Raw genomic sequence first — 23,650 nt, 5'->3', positions numbered from 1 at the left:
CTGCTCTCAAACTTTCAATCCTATCCATAGCTTTGCCAATGACAGTACACTCCATTTCACCTTTTCATTCAACAAACCTTGTAGTGCTCGAGTATTTGAATCCTCAAGATCTACCATGACCAGTGACAACCATGTAAACTTCAATGCCACCAAAACTCAGTCCTGTTTGATCTCACAAGAAACAGCTCACTTCCCTCCCCTTTACTTTCAGTAATACCGAGATATACAAACAGATCAGATTTCTCTACTCGGACTGACCTGCACCTCCGATCTTTCCTGGCACAACCACATTTCAACTACAGCTTCCACAGCCACCAAAATAACTTGGTGTACATTTTCGCACAAAAACTACTTCACAACTGCTAACTCTATACAAAGCCCAAATGCTCCCAGTCATGGAATACTGCTCCCATATCTGTGGTGGAGCCAAAATCCTTCCTAAGATTGCTTGATTCTCTCCAGAAGAGGGCAATCTAACTAATTAATGTTCCCTCTCTCACATACCCACTTAAATCCCTCTCTCATACTTTCAAGTTTCTGTTTTATGCCTCTTCTACAGATACTTTCATGGACAGTGCTCTGCTGATTTGGCTTATTCCTCCGCCCTCCTCCAAAATCATTAAAACAAGAGCCAATGCTAACCAACACACTTTTGCAGTCCATCTTGAAACTCACCAAACCAACTTCGCTGCCTCCTCTTTCATCCCATCTACTTCTGTCCTTTGGAGCAGTCTCCCCCATTCTGCCTTCTCCAAAGATTACAACCCTCAGCTGTTCAAGCAAAATGTGAACAGATTGCAGCTTTCTTCTTTTTCTCTTGCCCAGATACAGGACTAATGTGCTATAGGTCTTATGGCTTTTCATGTGTGGATCAAATATAAAAAAAAAGTCTAAGAATAAGGAATTTGACATATTCCTAGACTGGATAGCAAAAGAAATTAGTCTTTTGAGAGCACAGGGAAGATGCAACTTTTGAATTGAAGGAAAGGAAATGTGCAGATTTAAAGAATGAAGAAAGCTGGGTAATTTCTTTAATATTTCGATGTACAAAAAATAAGACCTAAGAATGTATTTCTGGGGAGAAAATGCCATAGTATGTTCAATTTATCTGTAAATGCTAGGGTTATAGGCATTAGAGAGAGAAACATAGATTTAATGTGTTGAAGTCTTTGTTATAAAAGTGCTTCTGTGGAGTACAGGTTGTGCAAGATTGATAAACCAAAGTTCTGATGGTATCTATCTTTTGAAAACAATGCTGGGATACAGCATTGTCAAATCTCCTTGTGATGTTTTCTTTCTGTAAACTGCAGGCTGCTGGCCATTTGTCTTAGAATGAAGAAAAGAAAACAAGAAACAAAAGACTTGCAATTCTGACAGCAAAATAGTTCCTAACTGAGGAAAAAAAATTACTTATCCACAACTAGAACCATATGAAAGAAATGGAAGTAAAAGCTCTCTTCAAATACTTCATGCGATGGCTGGCAAGAGTAGGAAAGACTGGAGAACCCATTGCCTTTCCTTCAATTCGCTAGTATGGAAATTTAATTTTTTTTTTTTTTTTTTTGATAAAGAGAAAAAATCTTACTAACAAATGTAAAACTGATTGTCTCACAAAATTAATTTTCTAATGTCTGGATGAAAATCTTTTTTGTAATTCTAAGATATCAGTGAACAGAATGATAAAAACAGACTTCCATTTTTGCAAATGCTCTGAACAGCGATGAGATCCTGTTGAGTGATCTTAGAATTACTGAAGAAAATTTTTCTTCATCATCAAATTCCTGCCATGTACCTTCAAGGGGTGTACAGGATATGATAGTACTGCATGAAAAATTTACTTCATTACTAACTTCCTATCTACAATTTTCCTCCAAATAGGTCTGTTACTTGTCAAGACTCCAACATTATCAGATCATATATTTCTATCGTCTAAGGCACTTTGTACCGTATCAATCCACTTATATCTTGGTCTTTATCTGGGTCGCTTTCATGCCAACTTGGCAGAGAACACTTGTTTTGCTAAATCGTTCCTCGCCCATTCTGTTTAAGTGACTATACCACCTGAGATTAGCTCTGCTAACGCATTCCTGGATGCTGACAATGTCAAGTTCTTTCCTAATATTCTCATTTTTACTATGATATTGCCATTGATGCCATCTGTTCATGCCTCTAATCTTTCTCAGGACTCTCATATCTGCGATCTCTAGTCTTTGGTCAAGTGTTTTACTTCTGACCCAGCTCTCAGATCCATAAGTTAAAACTGGTTTGAACACTGTCTTGTATACAGCTAATTTAGTGTTCCGACTAATTTCTCTCTTATTCCATATGAATTTATTCAATTGATTTCCTACCATACCAGCTTTGCTGATTCTGTTGTCTATTTCCATATTTAATTTACCATCTTCACTAAAAATCATGCCTAAGTAGCTGAAATGTTTCACTTGTGCCACAGGCTCTCCATTCACAACACAGTTGACATTTTCAATAAATCTGCCTATTTTCATTGTCTTTGTCTTTTTATTGCTGACCTTCATACCATATCTATTACAACAGTTATTCAATTTAGTCAGAGAATCTTGCAGACTTGTAACGGAGTTATTTAGAAGTATAACATCATCTGCATAAAGCAAAGAGCTGACATTAACATCTCCAATTTTGATATCATGTTTAATACCACTTTCCTTCATAATGTGATCCATATAGATAATGAATAACAGAGGGGATAATATACATCCTTGTCTCACACCAGATTTAATATTAAACCATCTTCTTGTACTTCCTTCAATTCTAACTGCTGACTTACAACTCCTTGGCAGGAATTTGATGATGATGATGATGATGACTTACAACTCAAATAAAGACTAAGTATTACTTTATATAATGCCCCATTGACACTAAATAGAATGGGAGAGGAAAGATTAGCAAAACAAGTGTTCTCTGCCAGGTTGGCAGGAAAACGACCCAGAGGAAGACCAAGATATAGGTGGATTGATACGGTACAAAGTGCCTTAGACGATAGAAATATAAGATCTGATAATGTTGGAGTCTTGACAAGTAACAGACTGATTTGGAGGAAAATTGTAGATAGGAAGTTAGTAATGATGTAATTTTTTCATGTAGTACTGTCATATCCTGTACACCCCTTGAGGGTACATGGCAGGAATTTGATGATGATGATGATGACTTACAACTCAAATAAAGACTAAGTATTACTTTATATAATGCCCCATTGACACTATATAACTGTAGCGTATTGAATAGCTTCTCTCTTGGCACCTTGTCATATGCCTTCTCCAAATCGACAAAACTTAAATACACATCTTTGTTATATTCCGATGATTTCTCAACTATTCGTCATAAAATGAAGATCTGATCCTGACAGCCTCTTTTAGGCCTGAATCCAGCTTGTTCTTCCACAATTCTTCTCAACCGTTTCTCAAGTATACTTTCATATATCTTACCAGGAACACTCAATAGGAATATACCTCTGTAATTCTCACATTGTTTCATTTCCCTTTTTATTCCCAGTGATTGGAGTAGAGCTCTCAATCACTGGGAATTCGTCCCTCTGTCCAGGCATTCTGAACTATACAGTGCAGCCACTGTAAGACTTTTATACCACCATACTTCAGCATTTCTGGTCGAATATCATCTATTCCTGCTGGCTTTCCACATTTCAAGCATTTGATGGCTTTTTCTACTTCAAGTATGGATATGTATTCCTGACTGCATGCCTGGTCAGTGTTTTTTTTTTTTTTTTTTTTTTTATCACTGTGCTGTCATCATTGCTTGTTTCATTTAGCAAATTTTCAAAGTAATTACTCCATACTTCAAGGATATCTTTTTCTCCCATTTTCATTTCACCTTTATCATCTCTAACTCCTTTTACAGCACTCTTTCCTCCATTCCTAAGCTTCTTCAACAACCTCCAGAATATTTTGCCACCTTCTTGATATTTATTTTCTATGTTCTTACCAAAGTCCTCCCATGACTTTTGTTTAGCTAGTTTTACACAGTGTTTAGCTTTCTTACATTTGTCTCTGTATTCTCTAAGAGCACAAGCTGACTTATTTGCCAGTAACTTTTGATATGCTTTCTTCTTTTCCTTCATTGCCTATTTAACTTCCTGTGTCCACCATGGAGTTCTAATTTTTCTAACCTTGCAGACAACTTCACCAAATGCATCTCTAGCTGAATCAATCAGGGTTTTCTTCAAGGCTTGCCACTGAATCTCCAAGGTTTGGTTCCTGTTCTCAAACCCTTTTATTTTTCCTTCAATAATCTTTGTGTATTTTAGTCTACAGTTGAAATCTGAGAGCTGCTCAACTTTTATTTGCTTTAAAACTTTCTTACATGTCATTCTTTTCAATATGAAATTCAATTTTATCCTGCTCAAGACTAAATACTGATCACTTCCAATTTCAAATCCTCTGTACACTCTGGTGTCCTGCACCAGGGAGAAAACATCACTTTCAACAATAACATAGTCAATGAGACTTTTCTTGTTCCTTGCCTCTTCTCTCCATGTGAATTTTTGCCCTTTTTTATGTTGGAACATGGTGTTAGTAATAACCAGTCCATGTCCTGAGCAGAGATACAACAGGTATTTGCCATTATTATGAGCTTTGCTCTTTTCTCCAAATTTTCCCAAAATATTTTTGTATGTCTCACAATCATTTCCTACTCTGCTATTTAGATCCCCAACAAGGACCAACTTTTCCTTTTTCATTGTGTCAGTAGCTTTCTCTAGAGCCTCAAAAAAGTCCTCCATTTCTACCTTAGTAGAACCTTCTGTGGGACCATTGTCACAAATAAGTCTCATTGTCCAGTTCCCCATTCTGATATTTGCCCAAATCACTCTACTCGACACTGCCTGCCATTCAAGAAGATGAGCCTCGTATTTTGTGTTGAATACTATGGCTACTCCTTTTTCTTGATTGTCATTGCCTGAACATAACATTTTGTATTTATTGCTCAGAAAGATCTTGCCAGTTTTTGTCTTTTTTGTTTCAGTCACCCCTATTATGTCGATCTGGTACTTATCTAATTCCTCCGCTAGCTCCATTTCTTTGCCATTCAAGCTTCTTATGTTGATAGTACTGATCTTTAACTCTGGTGATGTTGAGTTGGGGTGTGTTTTCAGATTTGTTCCAGTAGTTGACTTTTCGCTGTTCACCCTGGTTCCCTGGCGAAAACAACAGGGGCCTTGTTTAACCAGGCGACGCCCCAGCCAGCATGAAATTTTGTCATGTTGTACCATCATTTTCTATTTAGGTTTATCCAATAGGAATACAATTTGGTCGGCTAAATCCGAAATTGCCAGCCCATCCTTGTTCGTTCAGTATCCAAGTAGATACCCAACAGGGTGCACCACGAAAAGGTGAGGATTGGACATTAGGTCAGAAGCCCTGGTCGGGTCTCCGCATTCCTTTAAAGACTATGTGGAGGTCTCCTCTCAGTTATACGTCTTTGACCCTTAAGCATCCCAAAAATTCTGACATTAAAAAATTTATTTTTAAAAATCCAATTGAGCTTCTTTTTTCTTCTAAATCCATAGTACTCCACAGCAAATCCATGCTCATTTATACATAATATTACCATTACAGAAGCTGAAGAAAAGCAATTATATAGTAAACCTGCATTTTTTTTTTTTTTTTGGTCTAGCTGATACAAGGTTAAAAAGGAATTTCTTCAACTATCACAGAAGCATGGAGGCTTTGTATTTACAGTGTTAAAATTCTGCTATTTAAGAAATAAAGCTTCAAAAATCCATAAAACGTTGCAGACCTATCACACATTTGCAGACCTTCTGCAGTACTACCTAGGTTTATGTCTCCTACTATTTGGAGTAAATGATTATACAAGTGTGGTAAAAGTTCTCTGCCTCAACCATAGATGGCAATACTATCGGCAAAATTTTTTTTCCAAGTTGGTACATCTGTCATAAGCATCCATGTGAAATTGCAAGTCATTCTATCAAGCAGTTTATTTTATACAGCTGTCTGAAGCAAAAGTGTTATTTGTATCCCTTCAAATGGATAAAATTGAGTATTGTGCAATTGAGTATTATGAAATTCTTGGTAGAAGAAGGTTTAAAAGAAATTCATTCGAAATTCATAAAAATTTAATGGGCACTCTTCTCCTTCGATTTCAACAATTAAGAAATGAACTGCCGAGTTTAAACGTGGCCGTACCAGCCTTAAAGATGATCCACGTGAAGGATGTCCAAAAAGTGTAACAACACCAGAAATCACTGATGAAGTGCAAGATATGGTATTGGCTGACTGGCGAGTCAAAGTGCATGCAATTGCTGAGACTATAGGCATTTCAAATGAACATGTAGGATATATTTTGCATGAAGAATTACAAATGAAAAAGCTTTATGCGAGATGGGTGTCGTGATTGCTCACAGCAGATCAAAAACACACTCGCATGAAAATCTCTAAACAGTGCTTGGGGCATTTTAACAAGAATAAAACTGATTTTGTGCATCGATTTATTACTATGGATGAAACTCGGATTCACCAGAATCTAAACAGCGGACAGAAGCCATTTGTTCAGTGCGAAAGAAGACAAGGTCGGTTCCATCAGTAGGAAAGGTCATGGCATTGGTGTTTTGGGATGCTAAAAGCATTTTGTTTATTAATTATCTTGAAAAAGCATAAAAACAATAACCGGGGAATATTATTCCGATCTTTTAACCAGATTAGACAAAAAATTAGTGAGAAAAGACCCGGTTTGCACTATAAAAAAAAAAAAAAAAAATCATCTTCCATTAGGACAATACACCTGCCACAAAGGTGTTTTGGCCATGGGAAAATTAAAGGATCTGCACTATGAATTGTTGGAACATCCACCCTATTCCCCAGATTTGGCTCTGTCTCTCTGACTTCTATCTCTTCCCAAAACTCAAACTCTTCCTCTCTGGTCAGCGTTTTTCTGGAATAAATGTATTAGTCTTAAGGGAGATTATGCTGAAAAATAATTTTGAAATTATAAATTTGTTTTTTCATTGTTAGGCCGAGAACTTTTCAGACCACCCTTGTAGATATCCAATAGCTGAGACTGTTCCTTGATATAACAATATCCTATGCTTAACTAAGATTGTTACAGCATTCTGGCATTGACATGCTTTCCATTAATAACAGCAAAACTGGGTGTAAAGAAATCTTGAATCTCTTTCTCCACAAACTTCCACAGTTGGGTAGTGACAACAACACTGTTTCATAACTTACTGAAGTTCTAAGAATACCCTAACAAGCGTGATCTTTCTTGAAGAATTACATATGGTTGACTCCCAGTTAATACCATCAAATGGAAGTACTTTGACATCAGAGATCTAATCTGTGACATCTGTTACCGATTGGAAACAGTATAACAAATTCTACAGCTGCTTTTACCCTGCATACTTGAAACTGATTATGGAATGTGTTGGGCATTACATAACTTTCAACACAACAGTTTTTTTTTTTTTTTTTTTTTTTTGCAGTATTCACCACCTGTTGGCAATGGGAAGGGAATTTTGATTTTTATAATTAATGAATTAAAATACCATTTATGGAAGGTTAGGAAGAAACATGGATTTGAAAACCAGCAATATGACATACAAATGCTTCATTATATGATGTGGAAATTAAATTGTTCAGTCAGATTTTTGTGTTTAGGAAGAAGCATTCTAGGAGATAACAAATTTTTGGCTAGGTGGTGTAGAGCACCAACATTATGCAATATTCACGGGGGGGGAGGTAAAATTCTGTCTATCTTTACTATGGGAGGTTTTTTAAATGGTTCCATCCTCTTAGTTCAATGTGGTTTTATGGCCAACTGCAAGAATGACTGGGGAGCAATCCCAGGCAGAGAAAGCTAACTCAAGACAGTTAACCCAGATAAAAGGCTAACTACCTGAGTATCAGTCATCTTTGTGCTTTAGTTTCAACTGGTCTTTTGGTTGTTCAGTTGCATGAGACTGGTGAAAAAGAAAAAATGATAGCCTTTGGCTACATGATGATGACAAAAGAGTTCAGGTCTTTTTTCTTTCTCTCATACTATCCATCTGTATTTTCTTTCTTCTAATATTAACAAGCTTTCTTGCACCCCTATACTAATTACTCTAGGCTTGTGATGAAACCTCTTTACTTTTCATCTGAATAAGGGTCGTAACTGACGTGGGTAGTGGCTCTTCCCATAAAGCATAATGTTATACACACCTGAAAGGATGTGTGCTTTGTATTATGGGATACTAAGGCAATCAATGTGAAGTCATTAACTTCTATACATAAGTAGCCCAGTTGTGAAGAAACTTCACATGCAAACTTTGTTTGCTTACACTTCGATAAAAAAGAACACAATTTCTTGGCATTAGAAATGAAGCAGAATCTTTCTTTGAGGAAATAAGGCAAGCCTGTGTTTTTATGGAACTGAAATTTACTAAACTGTCTTCACCCCATTTGAGGATGGTAAGCAGATTAGTATTTAAGTCACTGGTTATGGAATATCTTGAGGCTTCTATCATTTGAGTACTACAGGTTTACTCGAATGAGGAGGCGGAATGAAAAGTATTGTCACTGGTTAAAATTATAAATAAGATTCGAAGTCACAGAATACTGGAGTACTCCAACATTAATAAAAAAAAAAAAAATGAGGAGAGGAAACGCAATCCAATCACACAGTAGAGGAGAAGAATCATAAGATGGTAGTTTGTTCAGGAGGCTTCAATGCCAGACATGATTGAATGCCTTTGAAATACCGAGTAATCACATGGGTTTCTCCAAATCTTTACATGGCTTGTGTCCAAGGCTGGATGAGATTAGAGTATCAGTGGCAGAATGAGAATGATAGAATTCATATTGGTGATTGCTAATTAACTAATGAGTCTCCAGGTAGTGAAGATACTGCCTGTTGATAATCTTCTCTATCACGTTTGAAAGTACTGAGGTGAGAACAATGGGAGGATAGATGGCTAACTTTTGTTTCCCTTCTTAGGTACAGGGTGGATGAAGGATTGCTTCATTCAGCCTGCTAGTTTGATACATAGTCTGAATGTAATAGAACTTATACTTATCACTTTGGATATCATTTCAGATACTCCAAGTATATGAGACAGCAATAGTTTTGCTTCAATCTTATGTATTATGGGAGAAGGAATAGGGGGGGGCATTCAGTATTTTATCTATTTGGGGAAGGGGATGGATTATAGCCAATGAATAAAAATTTGTGGCAAAGATAGGCGAGTTCAGTAATAAGAGCAGTATCACTGGGATATGATACTGTTCTCAAAATATACAAGCCCTGATAGATCACAGACTAATCTAGAAGAAATCTTTGTTGGGAAAGTTTTTAACAATGTAAAGTTAATCAAGCAATTCTATCTTTCATTAGAGAATAGGACTACAGAAGAAAGGTATAAGAACATTAAGAAATGGATTTTGCCTCATCACCAGTATCATCAATAAACAGATCAAAGAATTTTGTTACTTCAAACATATCCTTAACATGCATGGACTAAAGATGATTAATAAATTTTAGGTATACCTCCTAAACTGCACACCAACAAGCCAGAATTTAGCAGTGCTATAATCTAACCCTACATCCATAATGTAAATGACAATATTACAGCAATGATACGTAGTTATGACATCAAAGTGGCATTAACCTCTTTACAAGATTTCCAGCAGGTTTTTACCTCTGAAGCCACCCAGCCACCACAACTACCCATTAGAAAATAATAAATAAATAAAGAGCATAAAATAGCCTTTAAAGGAATGCGGAGAACTGACCAGGGCTTCTGACCTAATGTCCAATCCTCACCTTCTCGTGATGCGCCCTGTTAGGTATCTACTTGGATACTGAACAAAGGAGGATGGGCTGGCTATTTGGGATTTAGCTGACCAAACTGTATTCTTATTGGCTTAAACCAAAATATCAAATGATGGTACAGCATGATAGAATTTCATGCCGGCTAGGAGGTTGCATGGCTAAATAAGGCCCCTGCTGTTTTCGCAAGGGAACTGGGGCAAACGGCGAAAAGTCAGCTACTTGAACAAACCCTAAAACCAACCATCACTAGAGTTCAAGATCAGTGCTATCAACATTAGAAGCCTGAATGGTGAAGAAATGGAGCTAGCTGAGGAATTGGATAAGCACCGCATCGACATAATAGGGGTGACAAACAAAAACGGCAAAAACTGGTGAGATCTTTCTAAGCAATAAATACAAAATGTTATATTCAGGAAATGACAATCAAGGAAAAGGAGTAGCCATAGTATTCAACACTAAATACGAGGCTAATAGTCTTGAATGGCAAGCTGCCTAAAGTAGAGTGATGTGGGCAAATATCAGAATGGGGAACTGGACAATGAAACTTATTTGTGACTATGGTCCCACAGAAGGTTCTACTAAGGTAGAAATGGAGGAATTTTTGAGGCTTTAGAAAAAGCAACTGACACAATGAAAAATTGGCCCTTATTGGGAATCTAAATAGCAGAACAGGAAATGATTGTCAGACATACAAAAATATTTTGGAAAAATTTAGAGAAAAGAGCAAAGCTAATAATAATGGCAAATTCCTGTTGAATTTCTGCTCAGGACATGGATGATTATTACTAACACCATGTTCCAACATAAAAATGTACACAAATTCACATGGAGAGAAGAGGCAAAGAATAAGAAAAGTCTCATTGACTATGTTATTGTTGATAGTGATGTTTTCTCGCTGGTGCAGGACACCAGAGTGTACAGAGGATTTGAAATTGGAAGTGATCACTATTTAGTCTTGAGCAGGATAAAATTCAATTTCATATTGAAAAGAATAACACGTAAGAAAGTTTTAAATAGAATAAAAGTTTCACAGCTCTCAGATGTAAACTGTAGACTAAAATACACAAATATTATTGAAGAAAAAATGAAAGAGTTTGAGAAAAGCAACCAAACCTTGGAGATTCGGTGGGAAGCCCCAAAGAAAACACTGATTGATTCAGCCAGAGAGGCATGTGGCGAGGTTGTCTGCAAGAATACAAAAATCAGAACTCCATGTTGGACACAGGAAATTAAAGAGGCAGTGAAGAAAAAGAAGAAAGCATATCAAAAGTTCCTGGCAAATAAGTCAGGAACTTTTGATATGCTTTCTTCTTTTGTGCTCTTACAGAATACAGATACAAATGTAAGAAAGCTAAACTGTGTAAAAGTAGCTAAACAAAAGTCATGGGAGGACTTTGGTAAAAACATAGAAAATAAATATCAAGCAGGTGGCAAGATATCTTGGAAGTTGTTGAAGCAGCTCAGAAATGGAGGAAAGAGTGCTGCAAAAGGAATTATTATTAAGAGAGGCCTTCAGGGAGTCAGAGACTCATTGAGGGAGACCACATACTACACACACACACACACCAGCTATCACACTTATTCTTGAATTCATTCACGCTGCTTGCACTCAACATCAAAGGCCATCCATTCCAATTCTCATGCACCACCCTCTGAGAGAAAAATTTAGCACTCATATCCTTCTTAGAAGCCTTCATGCTCAGCTTCCAAGGATGCCTTCTCATCCTTTCCCCCACCCTCCATAAATTGCAAAATTTCATCATTGAAATCCTGTATGACCCTTTCAGAAGTTTGTACATGTCAATCACATCTCCCCCTCTTTCTCCTGTCTGCTAGTTTCTGCAGTCTACAAATTCTCAATTTGTCTTCATAATCAATATTTCACAATCCTGATATCATTTTTAATACTCTCCTTTGTACTCTCTCCAATATATCAGAATCACAATGGAAACCAGACCAGCATGGATTAGTCCAAGTGAGGTCTTATCAACGCCTTGTAAATAGGCAAAACAACATCCTTATCTTTACATGTGAACATTCATTTCAGCATTGCAATTATCTTTTGAGTTGTATTGCAATCTTTGCCACATGGCCCCTGAACTTCAACTTCCTATCTATTGCACTCCAAGATACCTAGCCTCATCAGTTTCTTCTAGCCTAATTGCACCAATATAATACAACATTGCATATGTAATCATGCTGAAGTGAATGACTTTACATTTACTGACATTAAACTGACACCCATTTTCCCATGCCCACAATTGCAGCCTATTCAAATCATTCCACAAATACCGAATATCAGCAGCATTCCCGATTACCTTACCTATCTTTGCATCATCAGCAAATAACTGTATGTCGCTTGTCAAATCCTTCCCAATGTCACTAATGTACAGATTGAATAACAGTGCACTGATCCTTGTGGTACACCACTTGTTACCTTAAATTAGAGATGATAAAGGTGATATGAAAACAGGAGAAAAAAAAAAAAGATATACTTGAAGTATGGAGTAATTACTTCAAAAAATTGCTAAATGAAACAAGCAGTGATGACAGGGCAAAAAAACACTGACCAGGCATGCAGTCAGGAATACATATCCATACTTGAAGTAGAAAAATCCATCAAAAGCCTGAAATGTGGAAAGGCAGCAGGAGTAGATGATATTGAACCAGAAATGCTCAAATATGGAGGTATAAAAGTCTTACAGTGGCTGCACTGCATAGTTCACAAGGCCTGGACAGAGGGATGAATTCCAGATGATTGGAGTAGAGCTCTCATAGTAATATAAAAAGGGAAATAAAACTGAATGCGAGACTCACAGAGGTATATCCCTATTGAACATTCCTGGTACGATATATGCAAGTATACTTGAGAAATGGTTGAGAATGATTGTGAAAGAAAAGTTTGGTGAAGAACAAGCTGGATTCAGACTAAATAGAGGCTGTCAGGATCAGATTTCAACTTTATGACAAATAGCTGAGAAATCATGGGAATATAACAAGGATCTGTATTTAAGTTTTGTAGATCTGGAAAAGCATACGACAAGGTGCCAAGAGAGGAGCTTTTCAAAACGTTACAGTTATTATGGTGTCAGTGGGGATAGGTGGCACCTGTGAATAAGTTTTGCTAAACTAGTGCTCCCAAATTTTATCGTAATTGCAAGTATCTTTTTTGTCCAAAATAACCAGTAAACGGAATACAGCGGGTACTAAGGAGCCAGCTACTTCTACATAACTCGTAAGTACCCATATTCCTTCATATCAGTTATTTTTCAATAAAAAAAAAAACAGCCAAGTGAAAGCGCCCAATATGCTACCATGCGAAATAAAGATGGCGGCAAACAACGAAAGATCACTTCTAGTCCCGTCAGCATAGTGCAGCCGATAGACTACAAACCGAAAGACAATACGAAGTGCCGCAGTTGCAAAACTGATGTTACCAAAAGGAAAAAAGGTATATCGTGCAATTTCTGTTGCAACTGGCTACATACTTCCTGAGCAAAAATAGATGAATTGGCGCTCAAGCTTTTTATCGAACTGAACCAGCCTTTTTTCTGTTCAATGTGCCTTCCTATTAAACAGCTGCTGAACCTAGGCAAATGAGTTGAAAATCTCGAACAACACCTTAATAACACGATCGATAATTTCTCGTCCAAAATCCGAAATTTGGAAACAAAGCTCGAGATACTCGATGACCAGCGGCTGATCGCAGGTGCATCTGTACCTGCTAACCAACTCTGTGATTTAATCGCATCAACAGTACATGCATCGCTCTAGGCCGAAAAGAGGAGACTCAACGCCGTTATTCTGAACTATCCGGAGGAAAACGATAAATCTCTAAAAGAAGTTGTTAGCAAACTAACAGGTGAATGCAACTTCGATCCCAGGAATATCATCAAATGTCATCGCTTCACTCCCATAAACAAAAGGAAGGACGGAACGAACTTTCCACATCTCGTGAAAGTGATCTGTGATACACCGATAAACACTTCCAAATTAATAATGGTGATAAATACCAAGCTAAAGGATAGTTGCCCCAAATCGCGTGTACGTGCTCCTTACCTGACTTAACCTTCGAACAAAGATGCCAACTCCGAAGACAGGTAGAAGATAAATGGCAAAATGGAGACAACAGCTGGACCATATACTACAAACAAACCAAACTAGTGCAAAAACCAAGAGATGTCACTAGTAGTCACCAAGGAGATCAGTATGCAGGCACTGCATAGGGAACGTGCAAAACCCTTGTGGTCAAAGCCATGTCCCACAGACCCTTGCATATCCACTACACTAACATCCGTGGTCTCAACTCCAACCTTAATAGTGTTCACTATCATCTACAGTCAACCAGACCCCACCTACTCTTCTTAACAGAAACTCAAATTTCACCTTCCCCCGGCACCATCCATCTCAACCATCCAAACTATTCACTATTTAACTCCTTTCGATCCAAAGGTGGTGTGTGAGCATATATCCTCTCTGACATACTCTGCCAGAGAGCACCTAACCCAGAATCACCCAACTTCGACCTTCTTTGGCTAAAAATATCCCTCTCCACTCAGTAAAATTCATCTGCTGTCTATATTGCTCTCCCAATACCACCAACCACTCTGAGCTCTTTAAATTTCCTCTCCTCAAAAGTTGATTTCCTCCAGTCCCACTATCCTAATAGTGAAATCATCCTCCTAGGTGATTTTAATATCCATAACACCAACTGGCTTTCCTCTTCCAGTTGTACAGATCCTGCTGCAGAGACGCTGAAATATTTGCCATCACCAACAACCTTACACAAATAGTTCACAAGCCGACAAGAATACCAGATAACCCAAATCACTCCCCAAATACCCTAGATCTCTTCCTTACCAATGACTCTTCCAAATATACAGTGAATGTAGTGAGTCCCTGGATAATTCTGACCACAACCTAGTGCTCATCTCCTGCCCCATGCAACAACGCTTACACAGTCACACCTGCACAAGAGTAGTCTGGCATTATAACAGTGCCAAATGGGACAGCCTCCGAGACTACTATGCTTCATTCCCATGGTTGGACTATTGTTTGCAGTCCTCCAATCCAAACATATGCACCGAACACATCACCAAAGTAATCCTCACTGGCATGATAACATACATTCCCCACACCACTCTGAACTGCCATCCCCTATCTAAACCCTGGTTCTCCAAAAGATGTGCCAAGAATGTACTAATGAAAAACCAGGCATACCACAACTGGCTCAAATTAAGAACTCCATCCTCCTTCAAGTGCCTATATTGAAGCCTGAAACAGATGAAAAAAAATTATCAATGATTCCAAAACAGAATTTGAACAGGCAAAAAACAGGAAACTGTCTGTCCTAGTGGCAGCCATGCCTTTTGGTCTCTTGACAAAGCAATTGGTCGCAACTTTTGCCCTACACTACTCCCACCCCTATCATACCCAGATGGCTTGATTGCAACATCACCCACAAAAAAAGCTAATCTCCTGGTTTCACACTTTGCCTGCAATGCACGCATAACCGACAATGGCAAATGCTCCCCAGTCATTCTAACTGCCCAACATACAATACCCCCTGTATCCTTTTGCCAGAAAGAGATCACAAACCTGTTGTCAAAATTAGACACAAAAAAAGCCCCTGGCCCTGATGACATTCCTCAATTGTCCTGAAGGTCTGTGCAGCAGAACCGACTCCTATCCTATGCCGTTATCTTACTCCACTGGTATATATATCTAAAAGCCTGGAAATTGGCCTATATTCAACCCATTCCCAAAAAGGGAGCCAAATCACAGCCATCTAACTACCACCCTATCTCACTCACACCTCAATCCTATCTAAAATGATGGAGAAAACCATCAATTCTCAACTACTACTCTACCTTGAAGGTACCCAGCTATTAAGTGACCACCAGTATGGATTCTGCCGATGCCGATCAACAGGTGACCTGCTCTCATATATCACTCATCTCTGGATATATACCATGGAAAAATTTGGCGAATCCCAAGTAGTTGCACTCGATATCTCTAAAGCCTTTGACCGGGTCTGGCACAAAGGCTTACTAAGCAAACTTCCATCATTTGGACTATCTCAGGACTTCTACAGATGGATTACCAGCTTCCTGTCTGGACGCACACTATGTGTAATGGTAGATGGATCCCTATCCTCCCACTATCCAACTAACGCTGGGGTCCCACAAGGTTCAGTTCTCTCACCGACCCTCTTCCTTCTATATATCAATGACCTACTTCAGTTGACCTCTAACCAATACACAGTTTTGCAGATGACAGCACATTACATTCCTCCCTTTCATTTGACAAACTCTACTCTACACAACTCACCACAACCACCACTGCCATTAATTCTGACATCCAAGCCATCTGCCAATGGGGCTCAGATAACCTCGTCAACTTCAACGCTAGTAAAACCAAGTTCTGTCTTATTTCCCATAAAAAAGAACCATTTTCCCCAGTATTATTTTTGATAACACTAAAATTCCCAGAGAAGATGAAATTTCTCTTCTCAGAATTACCATAACATCAGGCCTCTCCTGGCATAAACACATCACAGCCATTGCATCCTCAGCTTCCAAAAACTAGGCTTTCTCTTTCGCTCAAGACATTATTTCACTTCAAAACAACTGTTAACCTTATACAAATCGCAAATCCGCCCAGCTATATACTGTTCTCACATTTGGAGTAGGGCTCCTAAAAGCTCTCTCAAAATGCTTGACTCAATACAGAGGAGAGCAATTAGACCAATAAATGATTCATCTCTTACCGACTCACTCCCCCCCCCTTTCACATAGACGTTTAGTCTCTGCAATGTGTATAGTCTACAAATATTTTCATGGAAAATGCTCATCTGAAACAACATCAATAATTCCCCCACTCTGTACTAAACCCATTGGAACACGTACAGCCACCTCCCAACATCCCTTCACAGATACACCTTGAAACCCACAGAACAAGTTTCTTTTCCTACTCCTTCATCCCTGCTACTGCTGTACTGTGGAACAGTCTTCGCCCAAGGTATTTCCCAAAGAATACAATATACAGGCTTTCAAATCGAATGTTAACAAGTTTCTCCTTTCCCAACCCACTACCCATATACGGTACTAAAGTACTATAGGTTGACTGGCCAACCTCTCGTATATGGACCCAACATAAAAAATAATAATAATAAAATATCAAGCAATACTTAGTCTTTGAGTTGTAAGTCAGCAGTTAGAACTGAAGTTCAGGAGGATGGTTTCATGTTAAATCTGGTGGCAGACAAGGATGTACATTTATCCCCTGTAATCAGTGGTATTAAACCTGATATCAAAATTGGAGATATTAATCTCAGCTCTTTGCTTTATGCAAATGTTATATTTCTAAATAAATCCACTACAAGTCTGCAAGATTCCTCGACTAAATTGAATAACTGTTGTAATAGATATGGTATGAAGGTAAGCATTAAAAAGACAAAGACAATGAAAATAGCCAGAAACACTGAAAATATCAACTGCATTGTGAATGGAGAACCTATAGAACAAGTGAAACATTTCAGCTACTTAGGAATGATTTTTAGTGAAGATGGTAAATTAAATATGGAAATAGACAACAGAATCAACAAAGTTGTTATAGTAGAAAGTCAACTGAATAAATTTATATGGAATAAGAGAGAAATTAGTCGGAACACTAAATTAGCTGTATACAAGACAGTGTTCAAACCAATTTTAACTTATGGATCTGAGAGCTGGGTTAGAACTAAAACACTTGACCAAAGACTAGAGACCACAGATATGCAAGTCCTGAGAAAGATTAGGGCATGAACAGATGTCATCAATGGCAATATCATATTAAAAACGAATATTAGGAAAGAACTTGACATTGTCAGCATCCAGGAGTGCACTAGCAGAGATAAGCTCAGGTGGTATGGTCAACTTAAACAGAATAGGAGAGGAAAGATTAGCAAAACAAGTGTTCTCTGCCAGGTTGGCAGGAAAAAGACCCAGAGGAAGACCAAGATATAGGTGGATTGATAACAGTAAAAAAGTGCCTCAGAAGACAGAAATATAAGATCTGATAATACTGGAGTCTTGACAGGTGACAGACTGATTAAGAGTAAATTATAGATTTTAAGTTAATAATGATGTAAATTTTTCATATAGTGCTATCATATCCTGTACATCCCTTGAGGGTATATATCAGGAATTTGATGATGATGATGGCATATAAAATTCACCGCTCTTGTGGCATTTACTACATTGACCAGACAGAATGCTCCAGAGACATCAGTTTACACAATATTTTAGTATGTTGAAAAGAAAAGAGAATGAAAATTGGGATTAGCCTTTCATGCAACCAATGCTAGCTAACAAATATTAGAGCAAAAGCAGAAAGAGGGATACTGATCACATTTGTTTAATAAGGAAATTCAACGAAGCCTCAGAAATGCTTTGCCTTCTGACACAGTGTAACAAAAATCAAAACCTGATCCTGCACCAAGTTTGTTTTCATTTATTAAAAATTTGTCATTCTTGGGTCTATGCTATGACATGCACTATGCCAACGAATGTGACACTGTTCTCTTTTGGTTATGTACACACTGATTTAACTGGTTTTCATTCTTTTATACTCTTGAAGTTCATAATGCTGACTAATTATATTTCTAGTTTTTTTGATCAGTTAATGTAACACCTTTCTCCAGACTATGTAAGTCCTGTGACTTATGAAAATAGTAGAGTTTTTCTGTCCTAAATAAAGCATTTATTCTTCAATGTAATCCAGCCAATGATGCAGCTATGTCACATCATGCCAGTACCAAGCCTGAGTAAATAAGTTAGGATTGAGCAAAGGGCTAGCAACTCATCCTCATAAAAAAGTGCTTTGATAAGAAAACCAAGACCGCAGAAAAATCTGACCGAAATGCAATACAAACTGTTGAGAATGACATCATCTAGTGAACACTTATGGAGAATACAATTCATATTGTTTTTTGGCTACAATTATTTAGGGCCAAAAAAACTATCAATTGGATGTTGGAATGGGAGGACTATGTCCAAAACATCAAAGCATTCAATATAGATATGAAGGCATATGCTCCCAATAGAGTGAAGAGAAATAAGTAAGTATTCTTCAATGTGGTATGCATATAGCATTTAGAGAGGGGGGGGAGCATCGATCTTTCCCGAATAGGATAATCCGCTGATCTGAAAACTAGAAGAAAAATGCAGTAATATGAAAGACATAAATATTGCTTTCACCTGCCCCTCAACAACCCTAATAAAGGATATTTAAAAATCAGTGTTTTTATTTTTTTTCTTTCTTTTTAAAATAACCTAATTGTTTTAAATTAAAAAAAAAAAGCAATTTCTTACCATGTGCACGATATGAAACAACAATTCCTGCAGAACTAGATTTATTTAGATGGCGATATACAAAGATCACAGTATTAGTTCTGCTCCAAATTTCATGTGAAACATTAGAAATGATTTCATCTCTCACAGAAGGTCCATCATAAATCTTTAAATTGCTAAATATAAAACATATGACATTTATAAGCAGTCTGTTATTCAGCAATTCAATTTAATTATTTTAATATCTTATTACAGAAAAGACTAATCGCATTTGTTTAAAGGTAAAAATAAAAACATACTCGAAATATTATGCTATAAACAAACCACTTAAAGAGTATTAGGGGGTGCTTAAGGGTCAAAGCTGTGTAACTGACAGGAGACCTCCACATAGCATTTAAAGGAATACAGAGAACCGATCAGTGCTTCTGACCTAACGTCCAATCCTCACCTTCTCATGGTGCACCCTATCAGGTATCTATGGATACTGAACAAACGAGGATGGGATTTAGCCGACCAAACTGTATTCTCATTGGCTTAAACCAATATACAAAATGATGGTACAACATGACAAAATTTCATGCCGTCTGGGGCTGGGGCGTCGCACGGTTAAACAAGCCCCCCCCCCCGACGTTTTCGCCAAGGAACTAGGGCGAACAGCAAAAAGTCAGCTACTGGAACAAATCTGAACATCCCAACTCAACATCACCAGAGTTATAGATCAGTACTATCAACATAAGAATCCTGAATGGCAAAGAATTGGAGCTAGCTGAGGAATTAGATAAGTACCATATCGATATAATAGGGGTGGGTGAAACTAAAAAGACAAAAAAGTGGTGAGATCTTTCTGAGCAATAAATACAAAATGTTATATTCAGGCAATGACAATCAAGGAAAAGAAGGAGTAGTCATAGTATTCAACACAAAATAATCTTCTTAAATGGCAGGCAGTCTCAAGTAGAGTGATGTGGACTAATATCAGAATGGGGAATTGGACAATGAGAACTTATTTGTGTCTGTGGTGCCACAGAAGGTTCTACTAAGGTAAAAGTGGAGAAATTTTTTGATGCTTTAGAAAAAGCTGCGACACAATGAAAAAGGAAAATTGGTCATTGTTGGAGATCTAAATAGCAGAGTACGAGATCTCCACATAGCCTTTAAAGGAATGCGGAGAACCGACCAGGTCTTCTGAACTAATGTCCAATCCTCACCTTCTCGTGGTGCACCCTGTTGTGTATCTACTTTGATACTGAACAAACGAGGATGAGCTGGCAATTTGGGATTTAGTCGACCAAATTGTATTCTTCTTTGTTAAACCAAAATAAAAAATGTTGGTACAACATGATAAAATTTCATGCCGGCTGGGGCGTCGCCCGGTTAAACAAGGCCCCCGTTGTTTTCACCAGGTAACCAGGACGAACAGCGAAAAGTCAGCTACTGGAAAAAATCTGAAAACAAACCCCAACTCAACATCATCAGAGTTAAAGATCCGTACTATCAACGTAAGAAGCCTGAATGGCAAAGAAATGGAGCTAGCTGAGGAATTAGAAAAGTACCAGATCGACATAATAGGGGTGACTGAAACAAAAAAGACCAAAACTGGTGAGATCTTTCTGAGCAATAAATACAAAATGATATATTCAGGCAATGACAATCAAGGAAAAGAAGGAGTAACCATAGTATTCAACACAAAATACGAGGCTAATCTTCTTGAATGGCAGTCAGTCTCAAGTAGAGTAATGTGGGCAAATATGAGAATGGGGAACTGGACAATGAGACTTATTTGTGCCTATGGTCCCAAAGAAGGTTCTACTAAAGTAGAAGTGGAGGAATTTTTTGAGGCTTTAGAAAAAGCAACTGACACAATGAAAAAGGAAAAGTTGGTCCTTGTCGAGGATCTAAATAGCAGAGTAGGAAATGATTGTGAGACATACAAAAATATTTTGGGAAAATTTGGAGAAAAGAACAAACCTAATAATAATGGCAAATATCTGTTGGATTTCTGCTCAGGACATGGACTGGTTATTACTAACACCATGTTCCAACATAAAAATGTGAACAAATTCACATGGAGAGAAGAGGCTAGAAATAAGAAAAGTCTCATTGACTATATTATTGTTGATAGTGATGTTTTCTCCCTGGTGCAGGACACCAGAGTGTACAGAGGATTTGAAATTGGAAGTGATCAGTATTTAGTCTTGAGCAGGATAAAATTGAATTTCATATTGAAAAGAATAACATGTAAGAAAGTTTTAAAGCGAATAAAAGTTGAGCAGTTCTCAGATGTGAACTGTAGACTAAAATGAGGATATTAGTAAAGAACTTGACATTGTCAGCATCCAGGAATGCGTTAGCAGAGCTAATCTCAGGTGGTATGGTCACTTAAACAGAATGGGAGAGGAAAGATTAGCAAAACAAGTGTTCTCTGCCAGGTTGGCAGGAAAACGACCCAGAGGAAGACCAAGATATAGGTGGATTGATACGGTACAAAGTACCTTAGACGATAGAAATATAAGATCTGATAATATTGGAGTCTTGACAAGTAATAGACTGATTTGGAGAAAAATTGTAGATAGGAAGTTAGTAATGATGTAATTTTCCATGTAGTACTGTCATATCCTGTACACCCCTTGAGGGTACATGGCAGGAATTTGATGATGATGATCTTCTTAAATGGCAGGCAGTCTCAAATAGAGTGATGTGGACTAATATCAGAATGGGGAATTGGACAATGAGAACTTATTTGTGCCTATGGTCCCACAGAAGGTTCTACTAAGGTAAAAGTGGAGAAATTTTTTGATGCTTTAGAAAAAGCAGTGACACAATTAAAAAGGAAAATTGGTCCTTGTTGGGGATCTAAATAGCAGAGTACGAAATGATTGTGAGACATACAAAAATATTTTGGGAAAATTTGGAGAAAAGAGCAAAGCTAATAATAATGGCAAATACCTGTTGGATTTCTGCTCAGGACATGGACTGGTTATTACTAACACAATGTTCCAACATAAAAATGTGCACAAATTCACATGGAGAGAAGAAGCAAGGAATAAGAAAAGTCTCATTGACTATGTTATTGTTGATAGTGATGTTTTCTCCCTGGTGCAGGACACCAGAGTGTACAGAGGATTTATAATTGGAAGTGATAACCATTTAGTCTTGAACAGGATAAAATTTGAATTTCATTTTGAAAAGAATAACATGTAAAAAAGTTTTAAAGTGAATAAAAGTTGAACTGTAGACTAAAATAAGAAAGATTATTGAAGAAAAAATGAAAGAGTTTGAGAACAAGAATAAAACCTTGGAGATACAGTGGAACACCTTGAAGAAAACCCTGATTGATTCAGCCAGAGAGGCATGTGGTGAAGTAGTCTGCAAGGATAGAAAAACCAGAACTCCATGGTGGACACAGGAAGTAAAAGAGGCAGTGAAGGAAACGTTCCTGGCAAATAAGTCAGCTTTTGCTCTTAGAGAATACAGAGACAAATGTAAGATAGCGAAAGTGTGTAAAACTAGCTAAACAAAAGTCATGGGAGGACTTGGGCAAGAACATGGAAAATAAATACCAAGCAGGTGGTAAGATATTGTGGAGGTTGTTGAAGCAGCTCAGAAATGGAGGAAAGAGTACTGTAAAAAGTGTTAGAGATGATAAAGGTGACATGAAAACAGGAGAAAAAGATATTCTTGAAGTATGCAGTAATTACTTCGAAAAATTGCTAAATGAAACAAGCAGTGATAACACAGTGGTAAAAAACATTCAACAGGCTTACAGTCAGGAATACATATCCATATTTGAAGTAGAAAAAGCGATCAAAGGCTTGAAATGTGGAAAGGCAGCAGGAGTAGATGATATTCGACCAGAAATGCTGAAGTATTGTGGTATAAAAGTCTTACAGTGGCTGCACTGCATAGTTCAGAAAGCCTGGACAGAGGGACGAATTCCTGATGATTGGTGTAGAGCTCTAATAGTATCCATATATGAAAAGGGAAATAAAACTGAATGTGAGAATTACAGAGGTATTTCCCTATTGGGTGTTCATGGCAAGATTTATGCAAGTATACTTGAGAAACGGTTGAGAAGAATTGTGGAAGAAAAGCTTGGTGAAGAACAAGCTGGATTCAGGCCAAATAGAGGCTGTCAGGATCAGATCTTCACTTTACGACAAATAGTTGAGAAATCATGGGAATATAACAAAGATGTGTATTTAAGTTTTGTCGATTTGGAAAAAGGCATATAACAAGGTGCCAAGAGAGAAGCTATTCAATACGCTACAGTTATAAGTATTGCTTGATATAATGTCAATGGGGCATTATATCAAGCAATACTTAGTCTTTATTTGAGTTGTAAGTCAGCAGTTAGAATTGAAGGAAGATGGTTTAATGTTAAATCTGGTGTGAGACAAGGATGTACATTATCCCCTCTGTTATTCATTATCTATATGGATCACATTATGAAGGAAAATGGTATTAAACATGATATCAGAATTGGAGATGTTAATGTCAACTCT

General features: G+C 37.6%; 1 protein-coding gene across 2 annotated transcripts in view; it reads right to left on the bottom strand.

Moving 5' to 3' along the window:
- Positions 1-23,650, bottom strand: part of LOC150103949 (cubilin-like) — a 283,125-nt gene that overhangs the window by 34,653 nt on the left and 224,822 nt on the right. For both annotated transcript variants that reach the window (XM_090397190.1, XM_090397189.1), the window contains exon 15: positions 19,170-19,324. In XM_090397190.1, the coding sequence (XP_090253316.1) occupies positions 19,170-19,324 (155 nt within the window). The remainder of the gene's footprint in view (positions 1-19,169; positions 19,325-23,650) is intronic.

Source organism: Typopeltis vanoorti, chromosome 8, assembly GCF_054136105.1.
Source record: "Typopeltis vanoorti isolate ZY-2024b chromosome 8, IOZ_Tvanoo_1.0, whole genome shotgun sequence".
NCBI classification, from domain to species: domain Eukaryota; kingdom Metazoa; phylum Arthropoda; class Arachnida; order Uropygi; family Thelyphonidae; genus Typopeltis; species Typopeltis vanoorti.
This window is presented reverse-complemented; position numbering and strand designations above follow the sequence as displayed.